This window comes from Opisthorchis viverrini (genome assembly GCF_000715545.1).
Source record: "Opisthorchis viverrini unplaced genomic scaffold opera_v5_194, whole genome shotgun sequence".
Classification (NCBI taxonomy): domain Eukaryota; kingdom Metazoa; phylum Platyhelminthes; class Trematoda; order Opisthorchiida; family Opisthorchiidae; genus Opisthorchis; species Opisthorchis viverrini.
Window position 1 is genome coordinate 283,331 of NW_008751850.1, and position 21,579 is coordinate 304,909.

Genomic DNA, 21,579 nt, shown 5'->3' on the forward strand with positions numbered 1-21,579 from the left:
CACTGTGCCTGGTTGGAGACATTACAAGATATGGCTGCCAACCGATGTGAGTGGCGTTCTTCAGTTTCGTTTCTGTCAAGATTGCCTGAGTGAATGTCTGGAGGTGTAGGTACCTCGGAATGATTGTGTTAAGCTAGCACTAAGTCCCCATCCACCTTTATGCCGGATGCTGAAGGGATAATTTTATCCTTCCAATTTGCACCTTGGGTAGCCAAAAATTTCACAATTGCTACATTGCTTGTTGAAATTAGCTTTCATTCTATCAGACTTGGTTGTGAAGCTCATATATCAATGGGACCCAGGAAACAAAGTTCAAGGGTAGGACCAGACATCTTCATATGTGAGCATTGCACGTAAGCTATGAGAGCATATTTTCGCGTTCCATTCTATGTTTACTAGTCTCAAGGTGGCCACAAAATCATAGACCATTTATGGTGACGGGCAGGAAGGATACATCAAACATTATATGCAGATGCTGTGGTTTCGTCTACTAGGTGAATCTGTGAGCTGAACAGTCAAGTATGTGTGGGTGACTGGGTCACTACAACTACTCCCCCCCTAGCGAAAGAGAAAAACAGCCGCGGGAGAAATCCAACAACATCGAGTGAACATGGTCGAATCGGTAGTCCGATGTGTGAGTGAGTATGGCGAACTATCTTTAAACGTTGACATTATAGACAAAGTCTTGTCCATGAACGCATGTCTTTGTTCATATTCGCCATAAGAAACGTTGAATAAACAGTTTCAGAGATGAGTGTCCGTCGGGGTTGCAATGTAATTTAGACCATGAGAAATAAAAATTTGTCAGCGCATCGCTGATGGAGCAAGCGGATGCATGAACTAGTTCCAAAATGACGGAAGGTGAACAGACGCGACATTGATGTTGCGCATTGATGCGATGGAAGTTGGAAGAAAGTGGTTTGTGGATATGAAAACTCGTAACTATGATCCCTCTGATGCGTGTGTGTGTCTGATCTAGCGAGAGCCGATTCTGGTGCCAAGACTGTTGAAGTTTGTGCTAAGCCCTACACAACCTTTCCAAACAGCCAACGGGTGATACACACTCACAAAGAGTATGACACTTCAAATTCCCCCACTGAAGCGATCGCCGGATGCTAAAGGTGTGGTTGTAACATTTTACCTGTCGGTCTCTGTGGGGTGCACTTCGGGACGATACTGACCGGTCCAAAACTCTCTGTTTAACTGGGACCCTTTCCTGACCGAAAAACAACAGCCCAACTAACACGAGAGGTCGCTACAATCTTGTCCTTTTTGAAAAGGAAGATGTACAGAAAAGGTCACTTTTGATCGATCTGCTCAAAAGGCTTTCCGACAATAAACTCTTCCAAACTGTGAAGATCTGGTATTGACACCCACCAGATAAGTCGTTTTGATACGCTCACTATTCTTCTTACGAGCGAAGTGATAAATTGATAAACCTCTTCTAAGAGATCGAATACAGGTGGCTTTATCTGTGCGGTGATCTCATCAGAAATTGGAACCTGAGGTAGTCGTCCATCATATGGATAAAGATTTTGTCGTATGATACTACTCACTCGTGTCGATGCTATTTTCCAGATAGTCGTTTTGTGATAAAGTGTACAAAAGCTCGACCCCCGAATTTCTCATCCTGGTCATTGTTGGAAGGGTATTTTGCATCCTGAAATGGCGTTGCGAATGGCCCTTGTTTTTGCTTCAAATCACGAAGGGCTGGGCTAGATTTTTATCATTGAGGGGTCTAGTCTCTTTTGTGGACGCCACCATTTCATCAGACGTTTTGTCACTAATTATACTTGCAGGACAGTTACTGGGTCGTCGTTCGATGAGTCGGGCACACCAATCACATCGCTCAAGTGTGAACACGTCCGCCTGTTCAGACGTGATAATTCAGATGCGTCCAACGTGCGTTGGTGGAGTGGCGGTTACACGCTCGCCTCGCATGTCAGATGTCCGGGGTTCAAAGTTCGACTAGTTTTCAGCAACCATGTGATTAGTTCCCTTTATGACAAAATATATTGCGATATCTCGAATATCGTGCAATTGAATCATGAGGCGGCCGGTGTGCAGCACATTCAGATGTAGAATGTTATAAAGGATACATTCAGTTGAGTCTCTCGTGATGACCAAATTGATTTGCAAATGAGTGTATTTCTCGAAAACAGTCCAATTCGGGTTCAAGTAGAACATGAGGTTGACGGAAACTCGGGGACTCAAGATGGGCAAAACCGGTCGTGGGCTTTCGAACGGTGAGAAGATGCTAAATTTAGTTCCAGATAACGCAAAACAAGTCTCTGTGTTCCTTCAAAATGGGGTGGGTGCAAAACGTATTTCGGTCGTAGCTGGAAATATGAATCCTGAAAGTTACATAATCACCTTGCAAGTCAGCGCATTTCACATGTCTGCAGTTTCCGCCATCCTTCGGAACATATCTCGTTGTGTGATCGTGGATACACTTCTGCTGCGAGCGCTCAGCAGGAGTGAGAAAACTTGTAACTTGTCAGTAAAATTCAAATAACATTGGGTGAGGGCGCTAGATGACCTACGCTTTCAAACTCCGATTTCTTCATGCTTCCATGAGCTTGCTTGCTTTGCAAACGTAAGTATTGCAGATAATCACTCAGGTCTCAGCGATGGGTTCAAGCGATGTTTTTTTTATCCACAGGACTATCCGATTACACAATTGCTCAAATTTCTTTTTTTATGGCGGCTTGTGGAGTTCACGCGATGGTAAATTTTGCAGAGAATAATCCCACGACGTCAAAGTTAGGGTTTGGTCCACTGTGTAATCGAAAACAAGTGCTTTCTTCGTACCCCTTCACTCTGTCAGCGTTTTCACATATTCAATACATACTGGTTTATTCAAGGTGCCAAGGGGTACCAGACAGATAGGAGGATACATTTGCCTTATTTCGCAGGTTAAGTGTTTCTCATACCAACTTGTTTCACATACCAGTTACGGACAAACACACGAGGATATTTTGCCAATTAAAAACCCAACATTTCCAAACTGCTTGCATTGGTAGGTAGGAAGATTGATCTTTACATGAAGTCATAAGCTGATATTCCAACTGACGTCAAAAATGATGTAAAACTTTGGGGCTTGGATGGATTGCTCTATAATTTATTATGGGGAATTTTCGTATTCTGAAACATACGTGTCAACCTCTACAGTGGAATTTAACCCTAATTCCGTTGTTACGGTTTCTGACAGAATCTCGCGAGTGTCGATCAGGAAACAATTTTTTCCACAATTGGGAAAAAGCAACATTTATCGGCGTGGTAACTGCTTTTCGATTGGCCATACAGGTTACAGATCATTCAACCATAAGCCGAACCCAATTACTTACTGGTGTATTGACGCATACTACTAATGAGTCATGCGAGTAGTCTGTGGCTGTGTCGAAGTTTATTAGGAAACGTGTTCAATGTCCATAAAGGAGAAACTACTCACAAGGTGGCTGAAAACTCTTCGATAGCCCACGACTGGCTTCGCCCGTCTTGGAGCTCATCAGGTAGGTGCAGTCCCCGAGTTTCCTTCAGTGTTCGTTTACGATTGTGTAATAATCAGTGAATACCTGTAAAAGTTCAGATAGAATGTTCAGTGTTTTGAAACTATGTGCGTATGAGAAGTTTAATTTCCCGTCCACTGGCTTGTAACTGCTTGTAAGTGAGCTCGAAAGTGGCGTACATAGATCGAAAACCTAAGGTTATGCCTCGAGGATTGAACTCAGTCATGTTTCGAACGAATCTTCCGGTCAATGTCAAGGGCTAATCGGTTTCACAACAGTCCAGTTGATCGGCCGCTGATTCATTTTCATTGCCTTAGGTGTCATCACTGCCAGTTAACCCGGTCCATTGGGTGTCAACTGACAGTAGTACTCGACCAGTGAGTAGCTAAAAAGTGTGTGCACTGGATGGGTCGTGGCGTCGAGGACGGGGCAACAGTACCGATGACTTTTGTTGTTTCTTCTTGTTTGCGTGTGCGGCTCATGTCGCAGATCACAACTGCAGACTACACACACCAGTTGCGTAACCTCAAATTGATGTGTTACCGGTTGGCTGCTCAACTGCAAAACATAAGTTGGGCAGTTTTCCCTGGTGTTTGGTGACGGAAGTGAGCGTACAGTTAGGGCTTATTTAAAGGCTGTCTGTAATCTGTTAACGATAGTCATTCAGAAAGAGTAAACTTTCACAAACGATTGCGGTTTTGTTAGTGTAACTCTGCGAGGCGGATGCCTGTAGGTGGAGACTCAGATCATTATGAAGCTAGTATTGGTCAGGTGGCTATTGATCTGTTCGCTGAGCTTGGCAAGTGATTTTCAAACGTTTCGTCACCATTTGAGGAGACATCTTCAGTACGCGACCTGTTTATTGTTTTATTGTGCCTAAGCGAAATTCGGTTGTAATCCTAACAATGGTGGTCTTGTTAATGCTCTACCAGAACCCGAAAATTAGTTGTGCGAACGAGAAAACGTGGAGAACTAACAATATCAGCGAACTAGGGACTTATCGTTTTGCAGGTACAGGTTGATAAATCCTGTTGTAAGTCCGGATGCAGGTTTCGTGTCTTCTCCGCTGTCGTAACAGCCACACATAGTCCTGGATATTCGTGATTGGAACGTCGTAAGTCCTGAGCGGCTCTGCTCCGAGTTGGGTGACGTGTGAAGCTCTGTTGAATTGTGTTGTGTTGCTGTGCTGTGCTGTGCTGTTATCCTATATGTAGGGACGTTTGCGTGTGTGTGGGTGTCAGCACGACTTGTTGCTACCTTATCGGACGGTAGACAGTCGATGTCCGATGAGTCACCCTTGTGTGTCGTGATTTGTACGTGTAGGGAAAGAAAGACGGGTCTTGGGATTGGGGGCTTGGCTGTGAGTTGTGTAGTCAAGTTAGTCACGATTCTGTGGCGTGATTTGAGTGTAAGAAGAAAAGACGGATCTCGTGATCTAGCGATTGGCGGTGACCTGTACAGTCAAGCATGTGTCGAAAGGGTGGCTACAACCTACTGGATAACTTAGTAGCCCTCGGTCCGTCGACTGTTTTTTGATGAACGCCAATTTGGAAGTCGGAGCTTCTATGATATCAAAAGCAACATGTGCCTTCCGTTTAGTGGGCGGGAAGCACTTTTTGACGTACGGGAATCTGAATGGCAGAAAAGCGTGTCTAGAAAGCCTCTCGTTGACATTAACCCTTGATTGTGTTTCAAGCCGGAACTGCAAGGAGACGTAGACCGGCGGTGGAATGGATAGAAAGAAGCCTACCTAGAATTCCGTGTACCGACGAGCGGTGAGTAAATGGGGTTTTGCGGGATAGGTATTTTTGTCCATAGCCACACCACTCTCGTTTGAACCGCCGCACAATCCCAAAATTGCAACCAAAAATCTGCCCAGTGGGTTTCAAGCGTGTGCCAGGCTACCTGACCGGGAAGTCCTGACTGGCGGATCAATCGATCGTCACAACAAGGGCAGTTATTGGGTTGTCGTTCGATGAGTCGGGCACACCAATCACATCGCTCAGGTGTGAATACGTTCACCTGTGCAGACGTTAAAATTTAGATGCGTCCAACGTGCGTTGGTGGAGTAGTGGTTATACGCTCGCCTCGCATGTCGGATGTCCGGGGTTCAAATCCCGGCACGGCCATTGGATATGCATTGCTGATGAGCTCTAATAAGAGCGAAACTCGAGTCCAGTGCTTCCCTTTGGTGTGGACTCACCGGAATAATCATGCCAGAACAGGAACGCGGCCGTTCAAACGAGAGTGGTGTGGCTATGGCCTTTCAGCCATACCGATTCTGATCAAACAAATTGGTTACACAGCCCTAGCATGTAACCGTCCGATATGTCCTTTTTAATAAACCGATGCACTCAATACGACGAAGTTCTCCATCTTCTTAAGGCTTGTATATTAACCTTTCTTTTAAGATAACTACAGAAACACGATGGAATTTCCTGCGCGTAATAGCTGCAAGAAATGGATGATCGTGAGAAGTGACTCTCCAAGGTGGCTTTCTCTCCAAGGGTGGCTACCTAATCTGAACCCATCTGTTTGTTAGAACCCCAAAAATTACCGTTCAGTAATTCGATTCGAGCACGTTGACGTCATCGGATTGTGGTGAGTATGGTTCGACACAGTTTTCGTTTTCGGCAGCATGATTTCATTGCTGTAAGATATTCGTTTCCTCCAAAAATGGAATGGATGAGTTGAAACACTATGTGACACGTTACAGAATGTTGCAGACTTAAAATCATTAGGCAGAACAAGCGAATCTAGTCGGGGAAGATGACCCAACTCAACCAATTCGGACGTTAATGTTTTTCCAAGTACTACGAGGAGAACTGTTGCGAAATCGAGCATAGGTGAACAGCAAAGAAATGCATGAAGGCCTCTCAGAACTCAATACAACTTGATTAGTTGAAAAAGACCAACAACCGACAAACGGAGACGTGGGTCATGTTGTCAAATTAAGTCTAGTAGTTATGTCCATGATTAAGATAGCATAAATTTTTTTAAAAAAATCTCCCACATATATTATCCACTCGAGTTTTCACCAAACATCTATCCATAACATCTATCCAAACATCTATCTATAAGAAGTCACTCTCGATCACAAATCTGGCTTAATGAGTACCAGAAAAAAACAACATGGAGGGAGAGCACAACCTCCAATAAGTGGGACCGGCAAGGGGATACTCGTACGTCCGCACGCGTGCTCACAGATACACGGCACCTGCAGACGACACTGTTACAATGTCACATGGTCCACATACACGTTCGACTGGGAATATTCTCAGCGGTGTTCCACAACGATCAGCAGTAAATCGCTTTTTTAGCTGCGTTGTACCGCATCAGCCTTTACGATCCATCCCTTTTTCTAGTGTTTACTGAATCATTCGGCAATCTACCTTGAACGTGTCCGTTTGTCACGATGAATACAGTCCCTAATCTCATTCGTCCATTGATGACGCTTCCAAAACCACAATGTAGTATACTCGAAGCCAACTGCCCCTCCGATAAAGCTTGCGTGCAAATCAGATCGATATTTCTCTCAGGCTTCAAACTGCATTGAAAACCAAAGTGATATCAGCCCTGATCCCAGTCATCTTGGCTTTGCTTTGTCCAGCATCGGCGACATCTCGGTTACAGAATCGTTTTCAGTGTATGCCCTTAGCCCTCTTTGTCACTTCCACTTCGAGAAAAAATACAATAAGGATGACTGTGTCGTGGATGATCTGGACTCACTGACGGTCGGATGCAACCTTGACCTCTATGACTGTAGTCAGTTAACCTATGAGGGCGGACCATTGTGTCCGCAGTTCCGCGGAGTGACAGAGTCAGACAGACCGTGACGGCCTGCCGGTGAACGAAGAACTGCATTCTCTATTTGCCTTCGACTCGTGTGGTTGCCCTCCTGTAAACGCGTTCGTTTGCGCGCGAGTCTTCGCTCTTTCACTCACTCGCTTGTTCGGAATAATCTGTTGTGTTCCCTTCTGTGAGTCTTGTCTCTCCGACACTAGGCACTGGAGCGGGTCAGCAGCAGATACGACAGATTGACAAATCAGCAGATATAACACTTCCACTCCGAGAAGAAATACAATGAGGATAACTGTGTCGCGGATGATCTGGACTCACTGACAGTCGGATATAACCTTGACCTCTATGACTGTAGTCAGTTAACGTATGAGGGCGGACCATTGTGTCCGCAGTTCCGCTGACCTGGAATAACAGAGTCAGACAGACCGTGACGGCCTGCCGGTAGAATAAGAACGAAGAACTGCGTTCTCTATTTGCCTTTGACTCGTGTGATTGCCCTCCCGTAAACGCGCTCGTTTGCGCGCGAATCTTCGCGATTCAAATGAACAGTTGTCAGCCACCTAAAACTGCGTGTTAGCCACAGATTTTCTTAATCGAACGCTACCGAAGAAACCATCCGACCATCATAGCAGAACATGATTATCATCTGAGCTCTCCAAGGTCGTATCCTTGAAAAGTACACTTTTCTGGATGCGCTTCGAATTCCGAAGTAATCAGATGGTATGCTAGAGAATTCTGACGTGTAGATCAAGGAAAGAGATGTCTTGCACTCGTGTTCTCACCCTAAGAATCAGCCGTCTAGCTGGTCAGTGCACACTGTGTGTGGACATTCTAGACCATACGACAGTTGGTCACACGCTTTTCGCTACAAACAATATTGTCATTCTAGTAATACACTCATTTGCAAATCAATTTGCAACTCACGAGAGACTCAACTGCATCTCTCGTTTATGATGTTCTACAAATGAATGTGCTGCACACAGGCCGCCTCATGTTTCAGTTGGCACGATATTCGAGATATCGCAGCATATTTTCACGCGGGAAACTACTCACAAGGTTGCTGAAAACTCTTGGACAGCCCACGACCGGTTTCGCAAATTCTTGTTTGTCGGCGTCTTCTCCAAACTACGAAGAGCTTTGAATATCCGAAACAAACACTGATCACGACATTCTCTGTCAGATCTTAACCCAGTATTATGGTGAACAGCGTTCAAACGCATACGTGCATACGCATCACTAACGGGATATGTCACGCGGACTAGCTAGTGTTCCCCGAATATCGACAGACAGGCTAGCCAACCAGGCGTTGTTTCCGACTCCCCAGCCATACGAAAGACGAAATGCATGGTGACCGATCAGTGACATGATCCGGAAATAGAAAAGCGTTCATCGACCGAGTGATGCGATTCACAAGTGCGAGGTACAACTTTTATCAGTTGGTAATCACATCTTCCGACATGTCCGGAAATTAGGGATATAAAACTTATGAAAGTCTATCAACTCAGCGGAGAGGGAACCTGAGGCATGGGGGAAAAAGTCACTACCAAAACCACATCTGGTGTGGCTTTGAATGTCGTTAGCATATTTATCTGGAGTTTGGGTCAGTGACAATGCTACAGCTGTCTACACTTTGGCTATCCCAGACGTTCAAGTCCTCCTTATATCATAATTTCAAGGAAGTGTACAGAGTGTCTCATAATAGACGCAAAATTTGATTGGGTAAGTCAACGTAGCTAATCAAAGAAAAGATAACAAAATTTTCCACCGTTAGTAGCCACATAAAGAAGGTTTTGTGTGCAAGTGTTGGTAATTTTTCTGTTTACGATGGATGTCAGTACGTGCATTGAAATTGTGAAACTCTATTATTCCCTTGGTGGAGGCTCCACCGCTGCACTTCGTGGTTACAAAACCAAACATGGTCTCATTAAAGATCCTTTCACCGTGTCGAACAATGCACGCTTGATTGCGAACTTTAAGTCCAATGGATCTGTATTGGATTTCCCTGGCAAAGGGAGAAAGTCTCTGAGTGATGAAAGAGTGCTCAGAATGCCGTCAAGCAACTTCAGTCCCAGAGCACCATGGCATCTTCGTCAATAACTCAGGTGTCTCAGTTGACCGGCATTCCCGCGCCACCGTGCATCGTATTAGGAGACCCCACCTTCATCTCAACCCGTAGCATGAGCGATGAAGCAAATTTTTCTGTGGATGGCATAATCAACAAGCACAATTGCGTGATATGGTCCCGTGAAGCTTCTTACGAGTACCTCACCAATATTCTCCATTCCCCTCATCTCTATGTGTAGATGACATTCTCCTCAAAGTGTCTTTTCTCTTTGATGCTACGGTTTCCGGCGACAGTTACCTCCATATGCTGCAGACGCACGCTATGCCGCAACTCAAACAGTACAAGAAGTCATCAACCGTCTTTAAACAAGATGACACTCCACCCCACTACTCAAACCAAGTGAGAACTTATCTCCGAGAGCAATTTCGTAATGAGAGAGTCATTGATTGTTGATTTCCAAACTTTTGGCCCACAAGGTCATCCGATCTCACACCTCTGGATTGTTGGTTTTGGGGAATGATCAAGGCTCGCGTACATCATGAAAATAAACCGAAGGATTTGGTGGAGTTAAGAGGAAAAGTTGAACAGGAGTGTGCACGAGTGACGCCTGAAGACGTTAAACATGTTGTGTCTCACATCTGATACCGCCTCCAACTTATTATAGAAGAAAGGGGTAACTTTTCAAAATCTTTTGTAATGCCCGTTTATTTTCGGTAAACCTCCATGATGCTTGTATGTCCACGTAAAGAATAATAAATGTTCAAATTGGTGTTGAAGTTTTAACATGGGTATTATTTTTTGCGTCTATTATGAGACACCCTGTACTTTCTCTGGAAACGAAAACGTGGCATTCAACTGCAAAAGAACTACATGTTCTGTACAGTCAGCCAGTAGCATGTCTATCATCAAAAACTTTCCCAGAAATCTCCGGGCAATTTTCAGCATTTTCAAACATTTGCCTCGCATTTTGTGAGATGAACTATCGCATAATTCATGTTGTCGCGCTACATGTGGATTTTCACTAAATGCGTCCACTGTAACTGTAATTGTTTATTTATTTATTTAACCTTGAACCCCAATGTTCTGGTTTCGTCTTATAGAGAATGAACTTGGAGGTGCAGTTCGTAGTCTGAGTCCATCCAGTTTGAAATAATTGAGAGTTGAACTTCAATGTTGCATCAAGTGGACGGCTTCAGTTGGTCGCTCAATGGTAGTGAAGCAAACAAGAAGTTTTTGAGGAAATGAGTGCGCTGATTGCACAAATCACCGGAACTTTAGTATACCTTCTGACATCTTGTACACAGGTGACCACATCAAACCATCCGACAGCACTACCATGCAAAAGCTTTTCATCTTAAGCCGTTTTGTCTCATGTTCCTCTTCTCCCGTTTCAAGAAGCCGTGCGATAAGTTTAGAAGATTCATCTTTGCACCGTTATACGCTTCACAGTCTAGCACGTTCTAGAGTGGGAAACTGGCTTTCGTTCGTGACGACAAACTGAGCGGCCGGGCAACTGCACGCGACGGAAAGGAAATCATCGCTTCACCTGGAACTAATTGCGCGCCACTGAGATGACTTTTGAGAAAAAAAAACATCGCCTAGTCTGTCGAGTCACCCAATGAGAGCGGAATGATCTGACTCCAAGAATACACTCGACCATCCATTGAACTATTAGTCGTTTGTATCTTTCGGAATCATCGAACGCTGTCCAGGAAATTGAGAAGAGTTTGTCTGCAGATGAACAAGATAAATTAGCACTTCTCCTTGGGGCGAGATGATCCAAGCAGGTAGAGCGCGAATTTACTAACCGGAAACTCTGTGGTTCAAACCCGACCTCTGCCACTCGACTTCCCTGTCTAGGCTTGGGCAACCTGGCAGTATCCCAGCCCTTGTGCAACCTTCGGGTGGCATGGCATTTAGGCACCGAAAGGGTGCTACAACTGAACGATTTTTGGGGGCACAAACCTGTTTGAGGTCTATTGATTATGTCGTTACGTTCCCGGCTGGTCAACAGTAGGTTGTATTTCGAGTAACGATCAGATCAGACCGGATTAAGTTCATCTGCTAGCGGGAAGTTAACTCCAGTTTTTCTCATTTTGTAAACTGATGCACCCGCACTTAATCAGATTGCAAACAAAGTACCAGACCTGCTTTAACCAACGACAACTCTGCTGGTCCCCCTACACCAGTAGACGAATTCCTCACCTTGATTCAGTGAAAAACTGAATTTCTCCAGGTGCAGCGTTTGACCTTGGAAACAGCATGGCTCCTGTCCGAACACATCTTCCTCGTGTCTACCAGGATGTGACTTCTGTGGGATTCGACACTTACCGGTGCAACGGCGTATGCTACTGCCGAAACCTTTGAGTAATGTTTTGTTCTGCAATTCAAGGCGCGACAGACGCAGCTAGCCGACAGTTGAGTTACGGATTTCAAACTGTTTGAGTGTATCTGCATTCACACGTCAGGTTCCAGGACAACGCCCAGGAAAGGTCATGGATATGCCAGAAAAGACTGAATTTTAAATGAGACTTTCTCTTTCGTTTCTGATTGTTTTCAACCGCCCTGATCGTGCTCCAGCGACTGCGCATCCCAAACCGTCGGGGGGAGCACACACGTCCAGTTATACCCTTTGTTTCGATACTGTGTTGCATGTAACAGAGTTACACCCGATTTTGGATGCTGCTTGGTTTGCACAACCAAGGCTTCCCAAATAACGCCTTTATCGATTATTATTGTGGATTCTCTTTAGTGATGAAAAACCAGCACCGGTTTTTTTTAATTGTGATGAAACACCCATACTAGAAGAGCTCATCACCAATGTACGAATACAAAAGTAGTCTCAACTGCAAAGTAGTTTCCATCTTCGGAAAACCGAAGACACGGAATTTCCGGTTTGCCAAATGGTATACGCGTCACTACGTGGACGGCAATTCCGTACTTGCCGACGAAACCATCAGCACAACAGACGTACTAAGCAGTTTCAATTCAGTGCATACTAATATCAAGGTTGCTATCGAATCGGAACAAAACGGACAGTTAGGTTCCCTCGATGTCAATGTTAAAAAGAAGACTGACGGGACCACAGAAAGCAAACGTGGAAAGGTCAGTATACTCACTTTGATAGCTTCGTCCCGTTGCAACAAAAACGCAACCTAATTAGATGCCTGACCGGGAGAGCAATGAAGATATGCTCACCCGAATGCTTAGAAGAGGAACTAAAGTTCTTCGGACGCACATTCCTGGAGAACGGATATCCTGAAAGGTTCGTACTCCAGATTATGGAAGACGTTAAACCCAAACCTACGGAATTTTCTGTTCGAAAGAAGCCCGTATACATGAGGCTTCCATTCAAAGGTGACTCGGTTGCTGAACTAATCACCAGAAGGCTTAGAAACTCCGTTGATACGACATACTTGGCCGCTAATCTATGTTTGAGCTTCAACTCCAGCCCCACTATCAAATTCTGCTTGAAGGACAAATTGCCACGTTCTACCGCCAGCTTTTGTGTGTACTCATTCGTATGCTCGTCCCGAGCATCATACGTTGGTCGTATAACAAGGCATTTGTCGGACAGAATACTAGAACACAATCCCGTATCTCTGAGTGTTAGTGGGAGTGGTTAGTGGAGTGGCGATTGCATCACATTTGGCCGAAACCGGTCATGTCATAGACAAGGAGCAAGCCTTCACCATCATATACCAGGTACCTCTGAACGGATCACGACTGGTATGATCCAAACTACTATCGATCGCAGAGGCGATTGGAATCCAACTGCTGGATCCGCAACTTTGCATCCAAAAGAAACTTGTGCGAGCTCTGAACTTGAACTGGCCTACGAAACATCCGGTCCCACAAGTCTGTCTGACATTGACATCACTCACCTGATTACCGTGACCCATTGACCTATCCCTCATCCAACCCCCTCCCTTCCTTTGATTTCTATTTCTCTAAAGTGTATGTAGCCCCGATCTTGAACTTTTCCACGTGATTTCTGCTACCATATAAATTTGTGATGTATTAGCCAAGGAGAACAATCACAGAAAACAAGCTTTGTTTGCTAACTTCTTCGTACTCACGTATACGCTTAAGTTGGATAGCTCATAATAATGTGGGCGAAATATGGAGTAGAGAGCAGCAAACACGTTACCTGCAATCTTTCGGAAAAATGCTTGCGCACCTTCGCGGTTGTTTTGCCGTTTTTTTTCTACGAAACTTTCTTAGTTCTCCGTAAACTGAGTGTCCATTTTGGGGAAAATATCTTTCTAGCATTCAGCGCGAATTTGTCAAACTTTGCCGCAGGCTGTCCCTAATCCTCGAGTTGTTTGCAATTATGTCAATTACACTCAAACCGTGTCCACCTGTCAGCACACGAAATGATGTTTACCGATCCGCACACCGATAATCCTCTGTGTGGCACTGGATACATGTTCCTTCGTTTCAACTCTGAAAAGGGATGACATGTTACGTTTGTCCAGTGGTCCGATGCTTGGTTCAGTCATTCTTGAGAATTTCCAATTTCGCTTCTCCGGCAAACGTCAAAACAAATGATGGCACGTTTACGGTGTAAGTTTACGGAAAATCGCACACTTTCAGGTGCCGTTGGTAATAATCGTGAGTAAACGTTACATTTGCATAGAAGAGTTTGATAAGCATTTTTACCGATGGATTTTGAAGTATATCTGAGTGGAAACTTTCGCTGTGATTAATGCGTTCTAATTTTTGTTAATGCTCAGTAAGTAGGAAATGCCAGGTCCATACTAATTCCTTGTGCCTACTCCATTAATACGGATATCCGTTGCTTCACTTAGGGTGATACGTCTTGGTCATTGACTCAGTGTACAAGGAAAGTCAGTCTGAAATTGCCGGTACAGAAATGTCTGGAAAGTTGGTAAATTCGTGTAAACTCTTCTTAGTGCCTTTCCAACCAACGTCTCACCAGCTTTCCAAGTACGGATTGTGCAGACTCGTATAGACATACAAACAAAATCACCAAAACAGCTCTGAGTAAATAGAGGGTGAAGTATCCCTTCCAGTGCTTGGATAAAGACCAACCTCACTTCCTCCCCTATGTCAATCAAACTGAAAAAAAACGCGTTGAGACATAACATCGTGCAAGCTGTACAACAATGCGGACACCTACGACAGGAAAATTTAAAAAAGGGTGAACCTCCAACAGCTCAATAAACACACAGTAGAACTAACCACAAACGTTTTCAAACCTAATTACCGAAACATTTGAATAAACGCTAATTTAATTGGATAACGGAAGCGGACACCCAGTACCATGCAGTGAATTCCCTGTTCACCCCTTCTGCGACAGATTACTGTGCCACATGCCTATATGAAACTCATTCTCGTGGAAGGAAATGTTGAATTCAACATTTTGTTCATTTGCCCTTGCTTATTCTCAACTCTAATTTCCATTTACACAGAGGGGTAATATTCCGCCTGTGGATTCAAAGTCTCATAGGATAAATAAAACTGCAATTGTTCAGCCTGTTCCGTAGCTAGCTAACAGCCAATCAACCAAACGGAGTGTTTCTGTTTCAAACGACGAACTTGGATGTGGTCTGATTAAAAAATTCACAGGTCTGAAAGTTCAGCTATCGAAGAAATTGATCAGAGCTGTTTCCCATCAAACCACCATCCCTAGGGATTCTCGTTAGCCTTGTAAAGGTGGAAGTCTTTCGCCTAACCCATTCATCTGATAAACACGTAGATTAGACGCAACGCACTTGGTCGAGAGTGGGTATCTTTTTGAGAGGACAGCAGTGCGAGACTGCGTTATCGAGTTAGCTGATCTGGTCAGTGACTGTCGATCACATGAAACACGACTCTGTTTTATTTGTACCAGGCCCCGTGTGAAAAAACACCACTTTGTTCAGTTAAAACCAGTAGCTACACCCCAACCTAATGAAATTTTCACTGCCTATTAGTCTAAATGTTATTATGTAGGTGAAATCACTCGAAATAAGCAACAAACAATTTGCTCGGCCGAACGAAAGTTTACATGGAATGTGGGCATGATCCGAATCGAAAAGTGCATTTTAGAATGACCGGAAGTAAAGAGCTGAACGTCGCCACCGGTTACCGATGTTGATAAGACCAAGTTAGTTGCAGTGTGTCCAGACCCAGCAGTACTGAGAAACAACCGGTGTAACGATGACACTACTGATGGGGAGGCATGTGAGTAGTAAGTGTTGTTCTTGGAATTTCGCTTTGCGTCTCTTGAAAAGGGGAGTTCTGTTGCGGAATCTGTGGGGTCGCTTTGTAAGTTGCTTGGATTTGAGCAATGAATGATTGGAGTCAATGAATATCCAGGAAAGTTCAAGAAGATGCGTTCAAGAGAATATGGATGTCCAGTTTTTGTAAATAAGATGTAAATTATAGTTTTGCTTCCGTCTTATAGTCCGTAACCGGTCAGTTGGCCTTTTCTAATAAATAACTCCGCAGCGAAGGCCTTCTTCCTTTTACCGGTAGCTCGCACAAAGCTTCAAAAGAAGCTTGCCGTGATCATTGAGCCAGTAATCCAAACAACCTAGATAGGCCTCTGGTGAACTGAGACGTCTTCCTTGTGCGTTGAAATCCCCAGAGACAAGGTGTTAAGGAATAACAAAGAAAGATGAGAGACGCCAGCACTTTCATTATTCACTTATCCGTCTTGCAGTATACAACGAATTAGGCAAGCAGACCGAAGTCACCACGCGGAGGTCGACGTGGTCACGGGGTACGCCCGACTGCGAACTGCGTGTGAGCTGAAATACCGCCAAGGTGCCAAGACCTAGACAGGATAACTACCAGGGTTTTTGAACAAAGCCTGTAGTTTCGAATCTCGATCGCAAGGTAGCAGAATTTGGCCTGAAAACTGGCGGTTCTTCCCACGTGTCCAGTGAACACCTTCCAAATCCCACTCGGAATGGCTAGACTTCTACATTGACCGAGATCGCAGAAGAAACTCTGGGAATGCTGAGTTGACATCCATCCTTACTCAACTCAATGTGTTGCTGACATAAACATTTGCCCTAAAAAACGCCCAATCTCTCTCTCGACGAGTTCCCGCAGTACACACACTACAGTTCCTCTACAAGGCCGGCCGGATTATACGTGAGGAGTTACAAGTACCTATTCATCCTTGAAAAATAGAAAATCGTTCAGCTGTAGCACCCTTTCGGTGCCTAGCTGCCACGCCACACGGAGGAGGCACGAGGGCTGGGATACTGCCAGGTCGCCCAAGCCTGAAGAAAATTAGGTTTTCACTGCACTTTGGTCATTCATTATACGATGCATACGATTTCAATAACGGGACGTATTTTTGAACACAGTCCTCCTCGTACATACAGAACATCAGAACTGAGGTTCGGTGGGCCTGTGTTTAACTATCAGTGTGAATGCCGCAATAAAATAACAAACCAACAAGATCGAGGAGCCGGATTCGCTGGGCCGATTGTTTATCCGACATATCTATTGATTGTAAGTTCTTCGCTATTCTAACCTACTAGCTGGAAAGATACGATAACATTGCAATCAGATGATAGCCGGACAGCAACAAACGACGCTTTTAACAGCACAAATAGACTTCTTAATCTTTCTTGGTCTACCAGATTCGGGGCACAGGACGCCGTGAGATACTGACACACGTAATCAAGAAAATTAGCCAAGAAAATCGCCAAACTAAATTCTAGTGTTTCAAGGTATCCAAGGTTTTCATTTTCGGGTAGGATGAAAGCAGAATTCGTTGCACCCTCTAACAACTTGACGAAAGATAGGATCTACGTTGTGACGAGTCCAAGTGCACATGAAGCTTCACAATGAACACCGTCTGTTGTATTTACCCAGAAGACACTTCCCATGAAAACAAGCTAAATTACGCGCAAGTGTTTAGAGCGCGAATTTACTGACCGGATGGTCCGTGGTTCGAACCCGACCTCTGGCTCCCAACTTCTCATGTATATGTTTGGGCGACCTGGCAGTATCTCAGCCCTCGTGGGAAGTGACATGGCAGTTAGGCACCTGAAAAGTGCTACAACTGAACGATTTTTGGGGCGAGATGGCCGAAGTGGTTAGGGCGCGAATCCGACCTCTGCCTCTCGACTCCCCTGTCTAGGCTTGGGCAACCTGGCGGTATCCCAGCCCTCGTGCAGCCTTCGGGTGGCATGGCAGTTAGGACCGAAAGGGTGCTACAGCTGAACAATGTTTAAACCACCGTCCACTCTAGACAGGTGGTAACTGGGAGATACCATCGGCCTCCGCTGTGCTACGCCTTTTCTTCGCCGCGTACCTGCATGTACTGTAAATTAAGGTACGATTGACAGGACCGTTAACGGATTGAATATACTGAAACAATCGTAACCAGAAAATCAAACGAATATTTCCACTAACTTCGATTCATGCGGTCATTGTGGCACAAAGAAACCGCCTGGGATGACGAATGATAGATATCCAGCAAACGGACGCGCAGAGGTAGGCAAGGCTTACTGGCGAGTGAAAACAAGCACCAGCAGAATACAGACCCTCGTGAAAAAGGCAAATTCCAAAGTTGCGTCCGCTTCGGGTGTAAACGCGCACAAACGAGGGGAACTAGATCAAAGTAATTTGAAGGTACACTGATGAGTTTCTCTAAGATTCTTCGAATTTTTTCAATGGCCTCGATTCACGGAGGCGGCCGACGGACGGTTGAACTATCATAACCTTGAAAACCGATCTAACAGAAGAAGTAACCGACATGTTGGTGGGTTCATTCAACGGCTTTAGGATATGCTAACGGTGTCATATAGGTGCGACGCTGTTCCTGCTAACACGTTTTCTACACGAATAATGCGGATTTTTATGGATAGATAAGCTTCATCAGGACACAATTCACGCGTCACCTGCGCAGCCCCCCCTTAAAGACGTTGCCCATATTTTCTGGCTTCACCTGTCTCACCAGCATATAAACTAGGTTAGAAAACTCAGAGTAGTAGCCCCGCACCATCGAATGCACTCTAGCCAGACCACCCCCCCCCCCCTTAAAGACGTTGCCCATATTTTCTGGCTTCACCTGTCTCACCAGCATATAAACTAGGTTAGAAAACTCAGAGTAGTAGCCCCGCACCATCGAATGCACTCTAGCCAGACCATAGTGCTTGCGGCTTTCTTTTCGAAGGATTTCCTAAACTTAACTAATGCAGCCTACAACATTCAAAGTGAGAATGGCACTCCCCTGATAACCACAACCGTGTATGAATCCTACTCTGGCCCACCTGTCACATTTCTAGGGGGTAAAAACTGAACGCCCACGGTGCGTAACTACTCACAATTGGTGAGTAGCGCAAATAGTACGCAAAAACCTCTCTATATCAATTCTGAAGACAGCAATCACACCCTCCGGAACATACAAGTTAGTCTCCAAATGAGCCCCATGCAGTCAAACACCAGTAGGACTTCATCAACCATACGCGTACGTTTGTGTTCATTGGTACAATAAGTGACGCGTTCTCAAGCACCAATCCTATTAGAGAAGACAGATATCTACTGTGCTTCAACAGGGCAAAAATATGTACAGAAGATATATCGCAACAGGAGATTGATCTATTCTTCAACATCCTTCGTGATAGGTCCTTGAAAGAAAAGATGAAGCAAGAAGCACAACCATCAAGGTGCAACAAAAGCATATCTATCGGAGTCTGTCATTCAAAGAAGACTTGTAGCCACACTTTCGCCACATACATGACTTACAGGTCACNACTCGTTTTATTTCCCTACACGTACAAATCACGACACACAAGAGTGACTCATCTGACATCGACTGTATACCGTCCGATAAGGTAGCAACAAATCATGTGCTGACACTCGCATACACACAAACGTTCCTACATATAGGATAACAGCACAGCAACACAACTCCACAGAGCTTCTCACGTCGCCCAGCTCGGAGCAGGGCCACTCAGGACTTTACGGCGCTTCACTCACGGATCTCCAGGACTACGTGTGGCTGGTACAACAGCGGAGAAGACACGAAACCTGCATCCGGACTTACAACAGGATTTATCAACCTGTACCTGAAAAACGATAAGTCCCTTGTTCGCATATATGTACCTGTTGTAATAATTTTACTCAACAAGCAGACATTGTTAGTGCTCTCCGCTTTCTCGTTCGTATAACTAATTTTCGGGTTCTAGTAGAACATTAATATACTCCATCGACTGGTTATGCATGCGGAGCTTCAAGAGCAGCCAATATACACGTAATCTTCAACCGACCGAGTCGCCAGGCCACTTTGAAGCGTACCTGTCAGTTTGCTTCTGTGGAGTTCGCCATATCGGTCGAAAAAAAGGTGTCGTGCGACGCATAAACACTTCGGTTTTGGCTCACTTACTGACCCCACAGGCACCAAGTGAATACGGGCACTTCCTTTGAAGTGACTTGCTGTGTCATCCTAAAAACAAACTGCCAACAATGGCAAGAATGAAGATAGTTGATGTCATTGCAGTCGATTGCATCCATAAGCTAGAACTTCGTACACAGATACGTATTGTCCAGATGACTCGCTCACCACAAAATCCTGACATCATGTGTCAACAGAGAAAACCGGCGCGATTGAGTATTCTCAACGATGCCATTCCTCCCACAGATCCATTCATGCTCTAATCCACTGACCCCGTGTTACACTGCTACTGAAGCAAGTAAATAGATTCGAACCTCATCCCTCTTGATCCGGTTGGTCTGCTATCATGTGCGAAGAAGAATATGAATCTGTGTATTCTGGTTAACAGATCGAAAATGGGACACGAGAATCACGAAGGTCACGCGGGAAGTCGGGAAATTATTGCCTGGTATACTTGATCCGGCAAAAACGCGCGATTTGAATACGTCACCTGAAAGCGAATGGCGAATGGGGAATATGGTCAAGCACAAAGGAGTTTTCATGAATTTGACTGTGGTATTGAGCGCCAAAGTTGAGTTTCGAGACCAATTTGGCAGAGGCAGAGAGAGAATGTATCGGCAATTGTTTATCAGTTTCTCACAAACGAAAAAACAGCCACAGTTTATGAGGTTAGACGATCACACACAACTGTGTTAACGTGAGGCTCTTACGACTCTATAATCGAATGTGCTGCGCAGACACGGATACACATTTCAGTGGTGCAGATAATCAAATTACCAGGGTAACTTCCTTTGATACGATATCACTTACACAGCAGATGGAGCGAGATGGCCCAAGTGGTTAGAGCGCGAATTTACCGTGTGGTTCGAACCCAATCTCTGCCTCTCGACTTCCCCTGTCTAGGCTTGGGCAACCTGGCAGTAGCCAAGCCCTCGTGCTTCCTTCGGATGGAATGGCAGCTAGGCCCTGGGAGGGTGTTACAGCTGAACGATTTTTTTCATTTCATTTCATGCAGCAGATGAGGTTGTTGGAACGTATTTAACTAGGAAAAGTGATGATGCCTTGGAGAGCAGTGAAAACAAACAAATGAATGAAGACAAACCCTTTCAATTTGCTGAACGTGGTTTTGTGGAAGGAGGAATTTCATGGTAACATCCTTAAGTCCTAATTGACCGACCCAGAACCCACCACAAGAGTAGACCACACATGACGTCAGCGAAAGTGTGGCAGATAAAGCGGTGTACAAACACGCTATCGTTAGTGGAAATCTGAGCTTCCTAGGTGATGCTGTCCCAACTTGCATATCCATCAATCTAAAGCTGTCACCTTGTCGTGGTGGTGGCCGAGCTTCACTGCTGACTGGAACTCAGTTCCCCAAGGTTCAACCATACCAGGAAGGTCAACGGTGAGTAGCTCGAGGATGAATAGCGAGTCCGCATACTGCGATAACTGGCATTACGAGGTAGTCCGGAGGTGAAGTCGTACTGTCCGCTGCAACATTAGGACGCTCCCTTCTTTTTCGTTCAAGTCCCTCCAAAATGCACAAAATTTTGAGCAACCAAGTAATTCTGCCGCACGGTTTGACATGCGTTTCACACCTGTAAAGTGTGCGAGATGAATTCCTTCACCTGAACAATTCCAGTGGATTGGCTGAAAATGAGATTACTTCTCGGATGGGGAAAGTCAGGACAGCTTCTGCTAACCTCCGACACCTACGGCACTGACATGACGTCCGTCTGCCAAGGACAGACTTACTTAGTTGCACGTACTACAGATTACAAAAATGCTACAGATCGTAACTCTAATCCGATGGTTCAAAAATTTGGGAAATGTGAATC

The 21,579-nt window shown here is 45.0% G+C and overlaps 3 protein-coding genes across 3 annotated transcripts in view; 1 reads left to right on the forward strand and 2 right to left on the reverse strand.

Moving 5' to 3' along the window:
* T265_07934 (hypothetical protein) overlaps positions 1–1,941 on the reverse strand; it is a gene marked incomplete at both ends in the record, with an annotated part of 5,666 nt that extends 3,725 nt beyond the window's left edge. Inside the window, 3 exons of the mRNA XM_009173599.1 lie at positions 4–97; positions 1,705–1,869; positions 1,903–1,941. Coding sequence (XP_009171863.1) covers positions 4–97; positions 1,705–1,869; positions 1,903–1,941 — 298 coding nt within the window. The remainder of the gene's footprint in view (positions 1–3; positions 98–1,704; positions 1,870–1,902) is intronic.
* Positions 1,942–17,280: 15,339 nt separating this feature from the next.
* The window catches only part of T265_07935 (hypothetical protein), a gene marked incomplete at both ends in the record, with an annotated part of 8,545 nt that continues 4,246 nt past the window's right edge, over positions 17,281–21,579 (forward strand). The window contains 3 exons of the mRNA XM_009173600.1: positions 17,281–17,437; positions 20,757–20,889; positions 20,958–21,146. Coding sequence (XP_009171864.1) covers positions 17,281–17,437; positions 20,757–20,889; positions 20,958–21,146 — 479 coding nt within the window. The remainder of the gene's footprint in view (positions 17,438–20,756; positions 20,890–20,957; positions 21,147–21,579) is intronic.
* T265_07936 (hypothetical protein) overlaps positions 20,123–21,579 on the reverse strand; it is a gene marked incomplete at both ends in the record, with an annotated part of 6,659 nt that continues 5,202 nt past the window's right edge. The window contains one exon of the mRNA XM_009173601.1: positions 20,123–20,231. Within this exon, the coding sequence (XP_009171865.1) occupies positions 20,160–20,231 (72 nt within the window). The remainder of the gene's footprint in view (positions 20,232–21,579) is intronic.